The following is a 20218-nucleotide window of genomic DNA, read 5'->3' on the forward strand; positions in this document are numbered from 1 at the left end:
GAAAATAGATCATTTTAAGCAATATATTATTTTATTTTGAAACGTATTTGCAAGTTTTACCCCCCTTACTGTTGTGCATGATTTGTTTAAGTGGAATAGTTTTTCCTTAATTATAAAAAAGAATTATTATTATTATTATAAGAAGTATTACTATTCTATTCTCCCATTAAAAATGTATCATTCACAACAGCCTGTGGTGTTTCCATAGACTTTATATGCAAATGCATATATATTTTTTGTAATGTGTTTGCTCCCTACTGTTATGTATGACATTTATATAACTAATAATAATAATTAATAATTCATTGCATTTATTTAGCGCTTTTCCAAGTTCGCAAAGCGCTTTACATAACATTATATGGTCATTCCAGAATTGGAGGACATTTCATGTCCCCCATATAAAAAATCTAATAATCCATGCCCAAAAAGCTAAAACATGCACGTGTTGTGTTAAACATACTTGTATTGAGACAAAATGTATATAAAGTTGTAGAAAAAGTGGTTTCAAAATATTATTTAAATGATCAAATAGCTCTCGAACACCTCCTAAAATGGCATTTTTCTGTTGTCCCCGCTTCTTGGGGACCAACTTGCATGTCAAATATAACATTTAAAATAGGGATTTTATTTACTTTTGTTGGTATTATTCTATTGATATATGTCTCTTGTAATGGTAAAATGACTTTGTTAAATCATAAACATATTTTAAATAACAGTAATTTTGCACCGAAGGTGTGTCCCTCAACATGCGTTCAACCCTGTTACCCAAACCTTTTTAGATTGGCAGAGGAATGTCAAATGACACAGTGGAAGTGACATCAGCAAGCCATGTGCTAGTGACCAAAACTAAGTCCTCTCTTTTATTTTTCATATTTTTACTATCGTTTCAGTCTTAAATGAGTGTGGCACTCTGACCCACTCAACGCTGTTACTGATATTATCAGAATAAAGCATATTCATTTCAAAGTTATCTTTCTTGCATTAGATATCCAAGTTTGTCCTTGCCTTGAAAGTAGCATTACATGCTACATCCAGCAATAATTCCTGAGGTTAAAGCTCAAATTAGCATTGATTTTCAACCCTGTTACTTTCAACCCTGTTACTATGATTAGAGTAACAGGGGTAATTCTTCATTGGAAAATATACATTTGATTCCTTAGCTGGGCAAATCACTTTTTTTGATGATTTATTATCTGTTTTTCCTAAATACATAAAAGAATTTAAAAAAGGTTAATTTTTCAAAAATGTTGGTGTCTAAATTGTGATTGTCCTCCAATTCTGGAATGACCCATATATCAGACATGTAATACATCAAGTAGGAGTTTAACATATATATTTTTTAATTTGTGTTTCCATAGACTGTACATTTTTTCCTGGCGTGTTTCTGTGCAGCATCCATCATTTAATTTGTAGGTAAAAGGTCGATTCGCTGTGTTGTGGACATGCATGGAAATCGATCTGGCCCGCCCACCCGTTGACGTCACGTCGTCCTCGCTTGTGATTGGCGGACGGGTGACTTACAGTGTTGCGAAAGAGCCGATACTGACAGCACGCCGTGTTTGTTTGTTGGTGCTGAGCCGGGCCGAGCAGAACCGAGCCAAGACAGCAGGACTGTAGACCCGAAGAAGGAAGAAGAACCAGAACAAATAACTGTCCTGGAAGAGAATATTTAATGTAACCTTGGAGTCGGGTTTTCATTCTGATATAACTGACTGCTGAATATATTGTGTATATACGTAAATGTGTGTTATTGCGTGTTTGTTTGCACGAGGGTGGACCTTTAGCTAAAACGTCCAAATAGTACAACAGACAAACTCGTAAGAGAGGAAGAAATGGAGAAATCAGATGTCTTCTCCTCGGACCGAAATATCCTGTGCCTGTTTGACGTGGACGGTACTTTGACTCCACCGAGAGAGGTAAAACTGATCATTTCAATTATGTGTTTGTTTACTATCTGCAACCTTTAAAAGCATATGTCAAACACCCACCCACGAAGGGCTGTGTTATAATATGGTAATGTAAAAGTATGTTAATGTATGGTGACCTATTTTAATCCTGATTAACTTATCAGCCTCATGGGCTTTCATTAGTGTTTTGTATTACATTTTTGCAACCATGCCTTTGATTATCTGGGCGAAAATTGACAACGATATACATATACATAGTTTTCGTTTCATTTTTATAATAATGTTCGTTTAACTGGATGAATCATCTCCGTTTCAGTTGTCTTGAAACGTCCACTCTCTCTTCTTCCTTCCATTTCTCATTGGGCTGCTTGAATGATTGGGTTCATGTTAGGTAACTGGTGTTAGTGTGTGTTGTTGTGTCGGGACCATATGTTGTAGAAATTAGACTTCTTCTGTGCCAAATTAAAAAGTCACAAAGGCAAACTGTACTGTTGTGTCCATTGTTCTCTGTTCTCCCTCTGTAATTATGCTTCAACAACACAGTGCGGCACACAGAGAGTGTTCACATGTGGGTGTGTAATGTGGACATAAAGATAAAACACAAATGACAAAACAGCTAGAGACATGCTGTTACGTTAAGAAAAGTATCTCCAAAATCTAGTCTCCAACCACAATACCTACATGATGTATATGTATTGACCTGCCCAATAAGGAATGTCTGTGTGTTTTAAGGGTGGAGCTAACCAGTTAACCCAAATAATTATCATGACGTGCATGTTCCTGTAATCTACAGAAAATCGACCCTCAGTTGGACGAGTTCTTCCAGTCGCTCCGGAGGAAAGTGAAGATCGGCATTGTGGGAGGGTCGGACTACTCCAAGATAGCTGAGCAGCTCGGGGACGATGGTGAGTCCTCTTCCTCTTCCTGTCTGAACCATGTTTACACTGCAGGCTGTATCAGTCACGAGGATGGATGACAATGCATGACCTCACACTTTTTATTGTAACTTCTTCACACAAGTCAACAGAGAATAGGGTCCTTGGGAATTGTATAGACATAAACAACACACCTGACAGATATAATAAATAAAAAGTAGAAGTGCTTTTTCCTCCTCTATTTGTGTCACAATCCATTGTTTCATGTTGACTAAGTTTTGTTTAACTCATCATGATTGTATTGTTGATTTCAACAGACTGCAGGGGAGCCATAGTTAAATAAAGGAACATATTGTCTAATTAGTGCAAACTTCTTTATGTAGCAGTTACAATAGTTTGGCTTATTGAATGTATCTGCAGGATTATTGACATGTTTGGTTTATTTTTGTTTAATAATCTGGTAATAACTGCAGCCCCAACAACCTCACAGCTGAATAGACAGAAGGAAGACTTGTTTATCTGTACATATTGTGGCATAACTGGGATGCACAACTACTGTGTCAAAAGGGAGCCATGTGGTTTCATATGTTTGCCAAAGTTGAATCTTGTATTTATTCTTCATGATGCACACATCACAGCAGATGATGTCGTAGCTGCTGGAGAATGTGATGGATTAGACATGCTGAAAATGTCACTCCAAATGACGATATTTTTTTAATAACTTCCACGTCATGTGACCTAGTAGCAATAGTTTAATTATCATGGTACCTAATGAAGCTGTTTAGGAAGTTGTACTATGACATTATTACATACATCTGGCAGTTATTTTATTATTAGCTTCAAGATGATTACATTGTTCTGGTTAAAGCTGTACAATGAAAGGTTCAGTGACCAAGCATTGACTGAGTTATTCCTGCAGAGTGTTGCAGTGCACTTCCAGGCCAAAGTGAATAGGAAAGCCAGTAAGATTAAACTTAGCTTTCTAGGTGGTGTTACAAACTCTTTAATCTGCCTCCAGGTAAATATAGCAGGCCTAGTTTCCCTTGTTCAGATTTAGCGGAAGAGCCACTCTTAATTTAGAGAGTGCAGGTTATTAAAAACCAGGTGAGCCCTTTAAACACATTTCATTTGTCTCTTCTCTTGCAGTGGTGGACAAGTTCGACTATGTGTTTGCTGAGAACGGGACGGTGCAATACAAGGACGGGAAACTCCTCTCAAAGCACGTGAGTAAACAGTCCCATTTGACTTGTTGCAATGTCAGCTTGTATGCGACATGTTACCTGTAACTACTAAAGAGGAAGACATGAATGAGTGCATTTGTATCCCATCAGGCCATTCAGAACCAGCTCGGGGAGGAGCTGCTGCAGGACCTGATCAACTTCTGCCTCAGCTACATGGGGCTCATCAAGCTGCCAAAGAAAAGGTGAGCAGCAAAGCCTCAGGTGGACTCACACACACACACACACACACCAGAGTTCCCGTTAGAATATTTTTTCGCCGGTCAACATGTCCGTTAAAGTTTAAATCTTCCGGACAAAATGAGAAAAGTGCCGGTCAAAGGTCTTCTTTGTTATTTATTGTGCTTTAAAACAAATTGATATGATTCGATATTAAACAAACTAATCATAGTAGATTAACTACATTATTCAAAAGTGTACAGTAATTTACAATAACACGGGAATAATAAACGGAGTGCTCTCTCCTTCTCCTGACAGCCCGTCAGTCTCATGCAGCTCGCGGATCAGTAATGAGTGACCCGACAGTAAAACTAAACATATCTATAACTAGTTACGGTAGTTTGAGAGGTGATTAAAATAGCTACGTGTGATATTCTAACCTGAAGTGTGTGTTTTGTCCGCTCACCGCTGCAGGTGATCATGCAGAGCTGCGTGTCGACTCGTCAGCAGCAGCTGATCTCTCTCTCCCGTCAGATTAGACTTCACTCGCGTTTATGTCCATATCGATCAGATCCAGCTCGTTCTAGCTAATGATAGGACTACCTGCTTATTAAAAGACACCTAAACAATAAGCATCGCTATGCAACCGGGTGAGGCCACAAAGTATAGCGCAGCATTATGCATTTGTTTACATGCCCACCGGAACCCCGAGGCATTACCAACAGATCAACGCACAATCAACCCATACAGGACATCTCTTTCTCCACATTAAGTGTTAGACATTAGAATGGACTATTCTTGTATCTCACATAAGTGGCGCAACTGATGCGGTATTGCGCTAAACGGAAATTATTTTGAACGGACACTTTGACCGGAGAGATTTAGATTTGCCGGTCTTCAGCATATTTTACCGGTCGTAGTCCGGTAATTACCGGCTAACGGGAACTCTGACACACACACACACACACACACACACACACACACACACACACACACACACACACACACACACACACACACACACACACACACACACACACACACACACACACACACACACACACACACACACACACACACACACACACACACACACACACACAACTGCATTCCTTGTATCCCTGCAATCTAATCATCAATAGCATCTTAAAGTAGAAAAATACTTACCTCACATCGTGACGCCTGCATGGGAATAAAGCTAAAACAAAACCTCCTATGGGAATTAATAAATAAATCCAGGTTTTTCTCTGAAGAACCAGCACCTTACCGTGGTAGAGAGGTTTGTGTGCCCTGATGAACCTGGGGGCTGTGTTGTCTGGAACCTTGTGTTCCTGGTAGGGTCTCCCATGGCAAATTGGTCTCAGGCAAGGGGCCAGACTAAGATTGGTTCAAAAGACCTCATGAAAGAACAACAAAGAAGTGAGGATACCCGGCCCGGAGGAAGCCCGGGGTCCCCTTCTGGAGCCAGGCCCAGAAGGAGGACTCGTCGGCGAGCGTCTGGTGGCCGGGCTTGCCACGGAGCCCGGCCGGGCCCAGCCCGAAAAGGCAACGTGGGCAACACCTCCGCTTCTCCGTCCCGCGGGCCCACCACCTACGGGAAACATCGATGGGGTCGGGTGCGCTGCCAGAAGGGTGGCAGTGAAAGCGGAGGGTCTCGACGGACCAGACCCGGGCGACAGAAGCTGGCTTTGGGGACGTGGAACGTCACCTCTCTGGGGGGGAAGGAGCCGGAGCTTGTGCGGGAGGTGGAGCGTTACCAGTTGGATCTGGTTGGGCTCACCTCTACGCACAGCGTCGGCTCTGGAACCTTACTTCTGGATAGGGGTTGGACTCTATTCTTCTCCGGAGTTGCTCAAGGTGTGAGGCGCCGGGCGGGTGTGGGGATACTCACAAGTCCCCGGTTAGGTGCTTCGTTGTTGGAGTTTACCCCAGTGGACGAGAGGGTCGCCTCCCTACGCCTGCGGGTTATGGGGGGGAAAACTCTGACTGTTGTGTGTGCTTATGCACCCAACAGCAGTTCAGAGTATACGGCCTTCTTGGAGACCCTGGAAAGAGTCCTGTATGGGGCTGCTGAAGGGGACTCTTTAATCTTGCTGGGAGACTTCAACGCACATGTGGGCAATGATGGAGACACTTGGAGGGGCGTGATTGGGAGGAACGGCCCCCCTGATCTGAACCGGAGTGGTGGTTTGTTACTGGACTTCTGTGCTAGTCATGGATTGGCCATAACAAACACCATGTTCGAACATAAGGATGCTCATAAGTGTACGTGGTACCAGAGCACCCTAGGCAGAAGGTCCATGATCGATTTCGTTATCGTATCATCGGACCTGAGGCCGTATGTTTTGGACACTCGGGTAAAGAGAGGGGCGGAGTTGTCAACTGATCACCATCTGGTGGTGAGTTGGGTCGAGTGGCGGGGGAAGCCTCTGGATAGACCTGGTAAGCCCAAACGTGTAGTTCGGGTGAACTGGGAACGTCTGGAGGAGGCCCAAGTTCAGGAGGCCTTCAACTCACACCTCCGGCGGAGCTTTTCGGGCATTCCTGTGGAGGTTGGGGACATTGAACCAGAGTGGTCGGTGTTCAAAGCCTCTATTGCCGAAGCCGCGGCGGGGAGCTGTGGTCTCAAGGTCCTAGGTGCCTCAAGGGGCGGTAACCCTCGAACCTCCTGGTGGACACCGGTGGTCAGGGAAGCCGTCCGACTGAAGAAGGAGGCCTTCAGGGATTTGTTATCCCGGGGGGACTCCCGAGGCAGTTGCAAGGTACCGACAGGCCCGAAGGGCAGCAGCCTCATCCGTGGCCGAGGCAAAGCAGCGGGTGTGGGAGAAGTTCGGAGAAGACATGGAGAAGGACTTTCGGGCGGCACCAAAGTTGTTCTGGAAAACTGTCCGACACCTCAGGAGGGGGAAGCAGGGAACCATCCAAGCTGTGTACAGTAAGGATGGGACGTTGTTGACCTCAACTGATGGAGTGTTAGGGCGTTGGAAGGAACACTTTGAGGAACTCCTGAACCCGACAACTCCGCCCTCTATGTTAGAGGCAGAGCTGGAGTATGACGGGGGATCAACACCAATCTCCCGGGGGGAGGTCACTGAGGTCGTCAAACAACTCCACAGTGGCAAAGCCCCGGGGGTGGATGAGATCCGCCCGGAAATGCTGAAGGCTCTGGGTGTTGAGGGACTGTCATGGTTGACACGTCTCATCAACGTTGCGTGGAAGTCGGAAACAGTACCGAAGGAGTGGCAGACCGGGGTGGTGGTCCCCCTTTTTAAAAAGGGGGATCAGAGGGTGTGTGCCAATTACAGAGGCATCACACTACTCAGCCTCCCCGGGAAAGTTTACTCTAAGGTACTCGAAAGGAGGGTCAGGCCGATTGTCGAACCTCAGATTGAGGAGGAACAATGCGGATTCCGTCCTGGTCGTGGAACGACGGATCAGCTTTTTACTCTCGCAAGGATCCTGGAGGGGGCCTGGGAATACGCTTATCCGGTCTACATGTGTTTTGTAGACTTGGAGAAGGCGTATGACCGAGTTCCCAGGGAGTTACTGTGGGAGGTGCTGCGGGAGTATGGGGTGAGGGGGTCTCTACTCAGGGCCATCCAATCTCTGTACTCCCAAAGCGAGAGCTGTGTCCGGGTCCTCGGCAGTAAGTCGGACCCATTTCCGGTGAGGGTTGGCCTCCGCCAGGGCTGCGCTTTGTCACCAATCCTGTTTGTAATATACATGGATCGGATTTTGAGGCGTAGTCATGGGGGAGGGGGTCTGCAGTTCGGTGGACTAAGGATTGCACCACTGCTTTTTGCAGATGATGTGGTTCTAATGGCTTCATCGGTCTGCGACCTTCAGCACTCACTGGATCGGTTCGCAACCGAGTGTGAAGCGGCTGGGATGAGGATCAGCACCTCCAAATCTGAGGCCATGGTTCTCAGCAGGAAACCGATGGACTGTCCACTTCAAGTAGGGAATGAGTCCTTACCCCAAGTGAAGGAGTTCAAGTATCTCGGGGTCTTGTTCTCGAGTGAGGGAACAATGGAGCGTGAGATGGGCCGGAGAATCGGAGCAGCGGGAGCGGTACTGCAGTCGCTTTACCGCACCGTTGTGACGAAAAGGGAGCTGAGCCAGAAGGCAAAGCTCTCTGTCTACCGGGCCATTTTCGTTCCTACCCTCACCTATGGTCATGAAGGATGGGTCATGACCGAAAGAACGAGATCGCGGATACAAGCGGCCGAGATGGGTTTTCTCCGCAGGGTGGCTGGTGTCTCCCTTAGGGATAAGGTGAGAAGTTCGGTCATCAGGGAGGGACTCGGAGTTGAGCCGCTCCTCCTTCGCGTCGAAAGGAGCCAGTTGAGGTGGTTCGGGCACCTAGTTAGGATGCCACCTGGGCGCCTCCCTAGGGAGGTGTTCCAGGCACGTCCAGCTGGGAAGAGACCAAGGGGTAGACCTAGGACCAGGTGGAGGGATTATATCTCTTCGCTGGCCTGGGAGCGCCTTGGGATCCCCCAGTCAGAGCTAGTTGATGTCGCCAGGGGAAAGAAAGTTTGGGGCTCTCTGCTGGAACTGCTACCCCCGCGACCCGACCACGGATAAGCGGGAGAAGATGGATGGATGGATGGATGGATGGATCCAGGTTTTTCTGTGTCAGTTAACTTCATTTTTTGACACCTAACAACTACCGTTAACCATGCATCTGTTATTTTATTCCTGCAGGGGAACGTTCATTGAATTCAGGAATGGCATGCTCAACATTTCCCCCATCGGTCGAAGCTGCACGCGAGAGGAGAGGATCGAGTTCTCTGAAATCGATAAGGTGAAAAACGTTCATCATTTTAATAGTGACCGAACATTACATTACATGATACTTGTTAGGAAAAGCGACTTACATACTCAATACTGTGGACAATCCCCACAGGAGTAATTTGGGGTGAAGTGTCTCAGGGACACAACAACATGCTGACTGCAGTGGGGTTTGAACCTGTGACCCCCTGATCCCAACACCAACGCACTAGCCCACTGCGCCACACACCTCCCAGGCAAAACAGAAAAACATGTTGCAACAGAACCTGGCAGTTTGTTGTTGTCAGTGGTCTTTGTTTTTGGGTTAGCATATTATTATTCTGTCTGCACTTCCTTGAGATGCAGGAATAAGTAATAAACCTGGAAATGAGTTTTTGTACTCCGAGGTTCCTTTCTTGTGAAATGGACATATCATTTACATACTTGAGTTTCATTATAATGCACAATAGCCCATTTTAGCAGCTGAACTAAACAAACGGTAGCCTACACTTTGAAACATCAGGCACTGAGAGTTACAGGCTGCCTCTCTGTGTCTCGGTTTCATGAAATGGGCTTCATTAATTAGACAGAGAGAGGTCAAACAATGTTGAGCTTTCAGTACGCTTTAACAAGCTGTCCATTGATGGTTCACAGAGCAGGAGATATGCAGGAAGCAGAGGAGGAGAGGTTTAACCCTTTAGCTACACGCTAACATTAATGCAGCTTTTTTACGTTCATACATTGAATAATGTGTACTCAGATTATATAAACTAACATGATGTGCATACATTTAACCTCTTGGAAAACAGAGCAGATAATAGTTAGAATGAATGAGTTATTTAGTGTCTCTACTGGGACATGTCTCCATGCTTTAATGTTCAAAAAGCTCTTCATTGTTCTCCTACTGCCTGTGCTGCAGCACCTCTTTTCACCCTCTGTCTGAAACCAGAGCCCAGTCTGCTCTGACTGGTTAGCTGGCCGGCTCTGTTGTCATTGGTCAAACGCTTAGAGATGTCCCGCCCCTTAGCCTATCACGTACAATGTGTTGGAGCGCTAGCCAATAGAAGAGCGAGTGTTACATAGTGATGTCAGTATTTCACGAAAGCAAACATAGGAGTCCAATCGTGGCATTTCAGGCACGACTTGATGCAATAGAGCTTCTTTAAGTAAATGTCATGTGTTCATTAACAAAGATGGCGGAGTCTGACTGCTTTGTCACTTTCTCCACAGAGAGAGAAGATCCGGGAGAAGTTTGTTGCTGCCCTGAAAGAGGAGTTTGCTGGAAAAGGACTGCGGTTCACTAAAGGTGAGGGTATATCAGAATCTAAAGTGAAAGAGCTGTGCCGTTCTAGAAGAGGTAGCATTAAACTGAAATGTTCAAAATATACAGAGGAATCTGCATGGTTTATAATATGGTGTATCTCAGGTTTGTCTTGTTCTCTCAATATCAAACAAGCTCCTCAGAACGCTGTCTTCTTTAATACTGTAGTGCAGTACAAACCAGTCTCACAGCATGTCTATCATTGTTTCTTATCACTGTTTCAAAAAGACCCATCTACCCCCCAGCTGGAGGAGCTTGTGGTGGACGTTGGAGCCCTCAGTTAACCATTACACACACACACACACACACACACACACACACACACACACACACACACACACACACACACACACACACACACACACACACACACACACACACACACACACACACACACACTCTCCAAGGTGGATCTGGTGGTCAATGTTTGCTTACGTGCTGTGCGAGGTATGTGCTCCTTGCTGATGACGTCTGAAGGCTGAGCACAGTTCAGACTTGTTTTTCCTCATTACTCTTACTCATATAGATCTCTATTTGATAAAATAAGATAAAATATTCTACTTTGCATCCTTTGCAAAACATAAAAAGTCAAATAAAAGTTTGGGATAATAAGGTTAATTGGTTAATCAAAAAGGTATAGAATATAAACAATGCAAATGTGTTTATATTATCCGGGGGGGGGGGGATTTGGTGTTGTGATATGTGCTCCATAATATAATAAAATAAAATAAGTATATTAACTTTAAAAGTAAGTACAAATGTGCAAAATATAAACATGTAATAAACACAACCCACCCACACTCTCAGGAAAGTGTGTTTTTGAGGAGTCGGTGCTATTTGCAGATGTTTCAGGGAGAGGAGACAAGCTGCTGTTCGGAGGATGTTCAGAGTTACATTACTTTGCATTTAGCTGACGCTTTTATCCAAAGCGACTTACAATAAGTGCATTTGACCAAGAAGATACAAACTTGAAGAAAACAGAATCATATAAGTACATCAGGCTTCATAGAGCCAAAACATTTCAAGTGCTACTCAACTGGCTTTAGATAAGCCAGCCCTTTATTAGTATATAAGTGCTTTGTTAGTAATTCTATCGCTCGAAGTGGAGTCGAAAGAGATGAGTTTTCAGTCTGCGCCGGAAGGTGTGTAAGCTATCTGCTGTCCTGATGTCAATGGGGAGCTCATTCCACCATTTTGGAGCCAGGATAGCAAACCCACATGTTTTTGCTGATGGGAACTTGGGTCCCCCTCGCAGTGCGGGTGCAGCGAGCCGCTTGGCCGATGCAGAGCCGAGTGCACGTGCTGGGGTGTACGGTTTAACCATGTCCTGGATGTAGGAAGGGCCAGATCCATTCGCAGCATGGTAAGCAAGTACCAGTGTCTTGAAGTGGATTCTAGCAGTCACTGGAAGCCAGTGAATCAAATCAAATCAGGTTTTATTTATAGGGTTAGGGTTAGGGTTATATGATATGTGATGGGTCCAGGCTCAAGGGCGTATGGCACTCTCAACTCTTTCCAGGACATGTCGGGGCCCTGCCTGCCAGTAGCTTTGCTGATATCTGTGTTGATAGGTAATAGATTAAGAGCGGTGAATCATAGAAACAGGAAGCGCTCAAACGTTTGTGTGAGTGTATCTAATTTAGCAGTGATTCCATGTCAGCCACAGCTTGTTACAAAAAAACATGACTGATAGTGTGTTTAACAAAACTTAAACTAGCTTTATTAAATGTCAGGTCTTTGGCAGGAAAAACATTTTTAATCAATGATTTTATCACTGAGCACAATCTCGATTTTATGTTTTTAACAGAAACTTGGATTGAACAAAATAACAGTGCAGCTGTTCTTATCGAATCAACCCCTCCCAACTTTAGTTTTATGAGTCAGGAAAGAATGCATAAGAAAGGGGGTGGAGTTGCTATTCTGTTCAATGATTCCCTTCAATGCAGGAAGACATCGTATGGAAACTTTGATTCTTTTGAATATGTGGCCCTTCGGCTGAAATGCTCCTCTCGAGCTCTGTTCCTAAATATCTATAGACCACCCAAATACTGTGCAAGCTTTTTTGATGACTTTACTGAACTGCTGTCTATAGTGTGTATTGACTTTGACCGTCTAGTCATTGTTGGTGATTTTAACATCCATGTTGACAACCCCCAGGACAGAGGGGCAAAATAACTGTTTTGTGTTCTTGATAGCTATGGACTGACTCAGCATGTGACGGAGCCCACGCACAATAAGGGGCACACTCTGGACTTAATTATCTCAAAGGGTGTGAATATCTCTAAGGTTGTGGTGACTGATGTTGCCCTCTCTGACCATTCCTGTGTTTTCTTTGAGAGCTCTATTTCTGTTCACAAAAATGTTCAAAAAGAGGTAACCACAAAGCGATATTTAACTGAAAATACTAGGGAAATGTTTACTCAGAATTTCTCTTCCACACTTGCCCCTGCTAACATCTCGGTAAATGAGCTAGTAGATCATTTTAATTAAAAAATTAAAAATGTTATAGATGCCATTGCTCCAACTAAGGTAAAGGAAGTGTCTGGCAAGAAAATATCTCCATGGAGAAAGGCCATGACCGTGAAAACAGAAAAAAGAGAATGTCGAAAAGCTGAACGCAGGTGGCGAAAAACAAATCTCCAGGTTCACTTTGAAATCTATAAAGAGAGACTTGGCCTTTATAATTTGGAATTGAAAAACGCACGACAATCGTTCTTCTCTGACATCATTACCAAAAACAAAAACAACGCACGTGCCTTGTTTGCTACCGTCGATAGACTGACTACCCCCCAGTGTCAGTAGCCTCTGAATTTCTATCCACCAGGGCGTGCAATGATTTTGCCTCCTTCTTCACTGACAAAATTCAGAAAATCAGACAAGCAGTCAGTGCCTCTGCATCAGGAACAGCAAATGTGTTGTCCCTATCTCCACTTAACATCAATTCAAACACCATGACACAATTCCATCAGATTAATGATAAAAACCTAGAGGACATTATTCAACTTCTGAAATCCTCCTCCTGCTGCCTTGATATTATTCCAACAGGATTTTTCAAAGATGTTTTGCCTTGCATGGCCTCAGATCTACTTCATATAGTAAACAAATCTCTTCACTCAGGTATTTTTCCACAGGCCCTGAAAACTGCAGTCATTAAACCGCTCTTAAAAAAGAATAATCTAGATGCTTCAGTAATGAACAATTACAGGCCCATATCAAACCTCCCATTTCTAGGTAAAATCATTGAAAAAGTTGTTTTTCAACAGTTGAGTAATTTCTTGCATTTAAATAACTGTTTTGCTGTGTTCCAGTCAGGCTTTCGTCCAAACCACAGCACTGAGACTGCTCTTGTAAAGGTCTTTAATGACATCCACTTAAACACAGACAGTGGCAGAACTTCAGTGTTAGTATTATTAGATCTCAGTGCTGCGTTTGACACTGTTGACCACAGCATATTACTAGACCGACTGGAAAACTGGGTGGGACTTTCGGAAACAGTTCTGAATTGGTTTGAATCCTACTTAAAGGACAGAAACAACTTTGTTTCTATAGGTAAATACACATCTGAGTTGACAAATATGACATGTGGGGTTCCTCAAGGCTCCATCTTGGGGCCTCTTCTCTTTAACATCTACATGCTACCACTGGCTCAGATAATGAAGAACAACAAAATAAGTTACCATAGCTATGCAGATGACACACAAATTTACGTAACAATTTCACCAGGAGACTATGCTCCAATTCAAACACTGAGTAAGTGCATTGAACAAATCAATGACTGGATGTGTCAGAACTTTCTCCAATTAAACAAAGATAAAACTGAGGTAATGGTTTTTGGAGCCAAGGCAGAACGTATAAAAGTTAGCGCTGAGCTTCAGTCTGCAATGTTCAAAACAACAGATAGAGCCAGAAATCTAGGTGTAGTCATGGACTCTGACCTGAGTTTCAACAGTCACATTAAAACAGTTACTAAATCAGCCTACTATCACCTAAAGAATATATCTAGGATTAAAAGACTAATGTCACAGCAGGATTTGGAAAAACTTGTCCATGCTTTTATCTTCAGTAGACTCGACTACTGCAATGGTGTCTTCACAGGTCTCACTAAAAAATCTATTAGAAAGCTGCAGCTAATTCAGAACGCTGCTGCTCGAGTCCTCACTAACACTAAGAAAGTGGATCACATCACTCCTGTTCTGAAGTCTTTACACTGGCTTCCTGTGTGTCAAAGAATAGATTTCAAAATACTGCTGCTGGTTTATAAAGCACTGAATGGTTTAGGCCCAAAATACATTTCTGACCTCCTGCTAAATTATGAACCATCCAGATCTCTCAGGTCTTCAGGGACTGGTCAGCTTTCTGTCCCCAGAGTCAGAACTAAACATGGAGAAGCAGCGTTCAGTTATTATGCTCCAAATACCTGGAACAAACTCCCAGAAACCTGCAGGTCCGCTACAACTCTGACTACTTTTAAATCCAGGCTGAAGACTTTTCTTTTTGTCGCTGCTTTTAATTGAACTATTCATATCTTAGACTGCACTGTAACTTTTATCCATGTACTTTTTTTCTTTTAATGTTTCTTTTATTATCTTTTCTTTTTAATGACTGATTTTAAATGCCATTTTCTTAATCTCTTTCATTTTTTGTAAAGCACTTTGAATTGCCTTGTGTTGAAAAGTGCTATATAAATAAACTTGCCTTGCCTTGCCTAGGGTTAGGGTTAGGCACATTTTAAAAACGATTTTTGGTCGAGCATGCAAATAATAAATAACACATTACTACAATCGCAAACAGAAGACAATAAATTACAACAGCAAATATAAAATCAAACACAGGGAAATGTCAGGAGTCGTGCTCCGCTCTGAAGGCCAGAGAGAAGTGTGTCTTGAGTGAGGATTTCAAAACCCCTAGGGTCTGGGCTGACCTCACGTGGAGGGGCAGAGTGTTCCAGAGCCTGGGGCCAGCTCCTGCGAAGGCTCGGTGCCCTCGGGTTTTGAGCCTGGTCTTGGGCACTACCAGCAGCAGCTGGTCAGCAGACCTTAAAGCTCTGCCTGGGGTGTAGCGATGGAGGAGTTCAGCTATATAAGCCGGAGCCAGCCCATTTAGTGCTTTGAAAACAAATAAAAGGAGTTTAAAATCAATTCTGAACCGAATTGGAAGCCAGTGCAGTGAGGCCAGAATTGGGGTGATGTGGTGACGCTGAAGGGAGCGGAGGAGCGGCGTGGAGTTGAGATGAATTCACTCGTCTTCCTCAGAGTTGATCTGTACAGCTGCCTCCTGTCAGATGATACTGCTGATCTCTGTGATGGATGTTATATAAACCTGACAGTGTGTCCAATCTGCACTGAGAGTACAGAACCAGAGGGACACAGAGAGCGATGATGAGAGGAAAAAGCTCGACGCTCCTTAACTGTCAACTGGAGGGCGGGGGTAGCCTCGCTGCGGGGGAGCTGTGGACCTCTGCCGCCTGTCAGCGCAACTTACATGATGCAGTTTAAATACAGTTAAATAAATAAAGGGCGGTGCCGGCCGTCAGCGAACCAAGCCTGATTAGCCACGGCCCGCTGGCGACCGGCTCGGTTCGCTGACGGCCGGACGTACTGTGATTCTCCACACAGTTGGCCAGTCCGCCCCTGTGTAGCGTATTATTTTCGATGACAGATGAGCAGGTCGCTACTGGGCTTTCAACTAAAGACACAGCCACGCAAAAACTGCGGCATGTACAGCTCCTTATGGGTAATGCAATGTGTGAAGTGTGCTGCACCCCTGGTCGTTTCACCATGGAGGAAAGCAGCAGAAAGTCGACTGGAGTTAAAGAGAGCGGGGCCTAGAAGTTATCCTTCTGCGCTGCGATGCGTGCATGGCTTCCTTCTGCAGGTAACGGGGAGACGCGCTCTGCCGGCGGTCTCGTTCAGGATCCGAAAATACAATTTAAATATTAATATTATATATATTATAGTCAGCATTTAGCAGCATATTGTGACACAGCAGCATTTAGCAGCATATTGTGACACAGGGGTTGATGATGTGTTTTACAGTGTGGGGTTAAAGGTGTGTGTGGTGGAGGGTGTGTGAGGGAAGCAGCGCTCTGATTGGCTGGCTGCTCCTCAGCTGTTCATCTTTGTTATTGATGACTCTTTAAATGTTTCAGCTGAGAGGAATATAAGAGGGGGAGGGGGAGGGGGAGGAGCAGAGCGCTTTGTGGGAGACTTTTCAGATACATTTCACAGATTAAAAGGTTGTTTAAACTCACAGCTGAACAACAATGACGGATTTACTGTTATACTTCTTTATATTTCAGCTTAAGACAAAACATTTTCACATTTTTCCCGACTGTTTTTTTTTCTACATTTCCATTTAAAAAAACATAAAAGAAAAGAAGAATAAAAAAAGTGACATAAAGCAAATAAATGAGTTAATTAAAACATTTTAAAAGGAAGACATTTGGGGGGGGGGCATATTTGAATTGGGAAGAATGCACTGATTTCTGTCTTGGTTCTCAGTGAATATCAAAGTCAATGTGATCCCATCTACCCATGGTGTCAGTCGTGCAGCCTTGTCACACACTGTGTTTATTTCTGACCAAACAATGCCAAGGGATTTGTTTGTGATGCATCCTTTGTCCTGAATGCAGTGTCTCTCTGCCAACATGTCCTCTGAACAAACCGTCTGTCCCAGCTCGATAAAGAGTTTCAAATGTCTCCATGAGAGCGGACAGTTTGTTCTGCAGAGCTGCTGAGTGTAAATAGAGGTTAAGAAAAGAGAAAGGGAAAAGTATTTGTCATCATATTAAATGTACTGGTGCCGTTAACTCAACATAAATACTGCTTTCGCTGCTCTTTCCAATCAAAATGTTGAATGTTCCTCCTTAAAGGAATACAGAGTGCATTAGTTTATAATATGAAGTTGATTTTCATAACCTGTTGGTCCTCTTTTCTTTCAGGTGGTCTCATCAGCTTCGATGTGTTTCCGGAGGGTTGGGACAAGAGACTGTGTTTGGAGCTGCTGGACAGCGAAGGCCTGAACTCCATCTACTTCTTCGGCAACGAGACCTCAGATGTAAGTCAATATTCACATCTACACATTGCTCTGAACCATATCAATTAACATTTCCCTTTTAATAAAGGCATCTTCACATTTTTATTTCAATTATCAGATGTTTAATATCTTATCTCATTGTTTGGTGTACCTTCACAAATGGTTATCTTTAAGCATAAACATATATCCATTATGAAACGTACGTCATATATCTTCTAGTTATTTTGCCAAAAGATTTTGTTTCAGGCGCTTTTCATGACACCCAAGGACACCCTACAATTTGTTAAATATTCTCAGGGTAGAGCTATGCTTCCTGCCTCCCCTCTTCAGCTAGATTTTCTTGTCCCTTGTCTATACTTTCAACACAGTCTCACGGAATTTTGTGTTATAGTCACCAAATTAATCTATTGATTCGTGTTCACCAACACGATTTTCGCATTTTTTTCGTGTCACACAGAACGATTTTAAAAGCCATGTAAATAATAACAAATTAGAAGGAAAAACAGATTTAAAATCGTTCAGTATTCTGACACAGAACGATTTTAGAAGCAATGTATTTCTATTGGTAGTATGTTTCGTGCCTGCACCAAATAATAAGAAATTAGAAGGAAAAAAAGATGACAAAAAATATAGATTTCAGTTTTCTGAGGCTCTGAGCCATTTCTTTTCCTCGCGGACGGCAAGAAAACTCCGACATTATACAATTTTAAATAAAAGGAATAGGGTTAGGCTTAGGGTAAGATATTGAGTAAGAAAATGTTTGTATGAACCACACAGCTTCCGGTATTCCAAGACCCGACCGGACCAAAAGACGTGGTGCAGGCACGAAACATACTACCAATAGAAATACATTGCTTTTTAAATCGTTCTGTGTGGCACGAAAAAAAATGCAAAAATCGTGTTGGTGAACACGAATCAATAGATTAAATTAATGTCGTGACTATAACACGAAATGCCGTGAGACTGGGTTGATACTTTATCAATATTAAATTAGTTGAATAACTGTTTGATTCAGATAAAAAACGTTTCTGTCAGTGCTTGGAGTTTAAAATGTCTTACCTCATGATTGAAGATGAGCAGAGCATTAACAGAAATAACTTTGATCTGTTTTCTTAAAATCATTTCCGTTTTTTCTCATTTTCAGGGAGGCAACGATTATGAAATCTTCAACGACCCGCGGACCATCGGTTTCACCGTCTTCTCTCCGGAGGACACGGCCCGGTACTGTCGGGAGATTTTCTTTGACGCTCCGCCTCACGAGGCTTGATTTCCCTGATCCCTTTACCCACAATCCCCTCTGATGCCTGCCTGTGGCTCTCTGCTTGTACGACAACAAGCAAGTTAGCAACTCTAATGCAGGTCATTTATGAACCACTCTGAGGTACTACTACTGATGTTCTCCTTTTTAATAATATGAAAACAACGGGCAGCAGCGCGATGATTTGACTACATTGTAAACGTTAGTCCTACTGCTTTTTAAAGATTTTAAAAAAGGGACAGAGGAGGTGTTACATGTTAAAGTAATGTGCCAGACGATTAGCATGTAGCATAAATTAGCTAAAAAACTAACAGAGATTATAAAAGAAGTTATTGTTGAAAGTTATTACTCCAGATTATTTGAGTATAAAGTGATTTTTTTGCACTAATTTTGGGAATCATTTCATACCAATTGTTGGTATTGTTGTTTATTGCTGAAAGAGATGGTAAGAGTGAAAGAGAGAGACATTACATAGGGTGAGGAGTCCATTTTGAAAATGAGACATGAATGAAGCATGTGGCTTTTTATTCCTCGGAAGTTGAGGACGTATGAATCATTCCAGTTATTTGAATGCCTCTGGGATTTATTATGTATTTACTGTGTGATCCCTTAAATATCAAATGTTTTTAAGCTTCAAGGGAGAAGCTTGTTTTGCATCTTAAATTCAATAAAAGGAACATATATCACATTTTATTTACTACTGAATCAATGAATTGATCTTAACCCGTGAGTTGAGCTGCTACCAAGTCACTCTGCACACTTCTGTCAGTCATTATTTTTAATGTAAAATATTTTTACAAACTGTATGGCTTGAACGCTGGTCGAATGTAAACATCAATTATTATGCTTGGTTGTTTGTCTCTAACTCTTTTAATATGAAGCTGTTTAAAGGGTTTTTTAAATAACTTTTAAATGGGTAATGGGTTTTTATTCTGCCATGGCTCAGAATAATAATGCCTCTTTGATGTATCAGTAATGTAAATATGAGGCTTTTAAATACATCAGCTGCAGGACTGTTAACTCTCAAAAGACTCAAAGGATCATGTAGAAAAACACTTTTATGCACAGCAGAAAATGTTAATGTGTTGCTGCTAACTGATTACTTTAATTATTTTCTGGATAAAAAAGTGAATTAATTGTAATAAAACATTTTTGATATCTTGCACTGATCATAGTTCTCCTGTGTTGTTCTTGAGCTTTGACTAATGCGCTTTTACATATGACTCACTTACAAAATCACAGCACCTTCTCAAAACAGTTTCTCAGCCTCAGTGTTCTCACATGTCACCACTGGAGGTCGCCAGAAACTCAAATCCTACCTACGCCAGGTGCTTCTAAAATACATTAAAGTTCATCTTGTGGCTGTTTGAACACCAAATGATAGATTTTGAAGAATGCATAACCACTTTGATAGATCTGTAAATCATCGATGTCTCTTTTAATCTCGTAAAAGCCAGTCAGAAAATGTGACTTGGTGTTAATTGCCGTCAGAAAAAAAAGCTGAACTCTTCACCGATAACAACAGATGAGTAGATACAGAGCACCAAGAACTTTGAAAGCCAACATTGCTGTTGTTATTTCAATGGTTTCTTTTGTGATTATTTATATTTCGACCCACAGCTAAATGCTATAGGCACAATAATGCCTGAATA

General features: G+C 42.8%; 1 protein-coding gene across 1 annotated transcript; it reads left to right on the plus strand.

Annotated features, from left to right (window-relative positions):
• Positions 1 to 1517: 1517 nt before the first annotated feature.
• Positions 1518 to 19736, plus strand: LOC117534902 (phosphomannomutase 1). The gene is made up of 8 exons (XM_034199176.1): positions 1518 to 1916; positions 2701 to 2812; positions 3929 to 4005; positions 4114 to 4205; positions 8887 to 8986; positions 10183 to 10258; positions 17214 to 17329; positions 18453 to 19736. The coding sequence occupies exons 1-8, from the start codon at positions 1833 to 1835 to the stop codon at positions 18573 to 18575; spliced, it is 780 nt and encodes a 259-aa protein (XP_034055067.1). The 5' UTR covers positions 1518 to 1832; the 3' UTR covers positions 18576 to 19736.
• The last annotated feature ends 482 nt before the right edge of the window (positions 19737 to 20218 follow it).

This window comes from Gymnodraco acuticeps, unplaced genomic scaffold, assembly GCF_902827175.1.
Source record: "Gymnodraco acuticeps unplaced genomic scaffold, fGymAcu1.1, whole genome shotgun sequence".
Lineage (NCBI taxonomy): Eukaryota > Metazoa > Chordata > Actinopteri > Perciformes > Bathydraconidae > Gymnodraco > Gymnodraco acuticeps.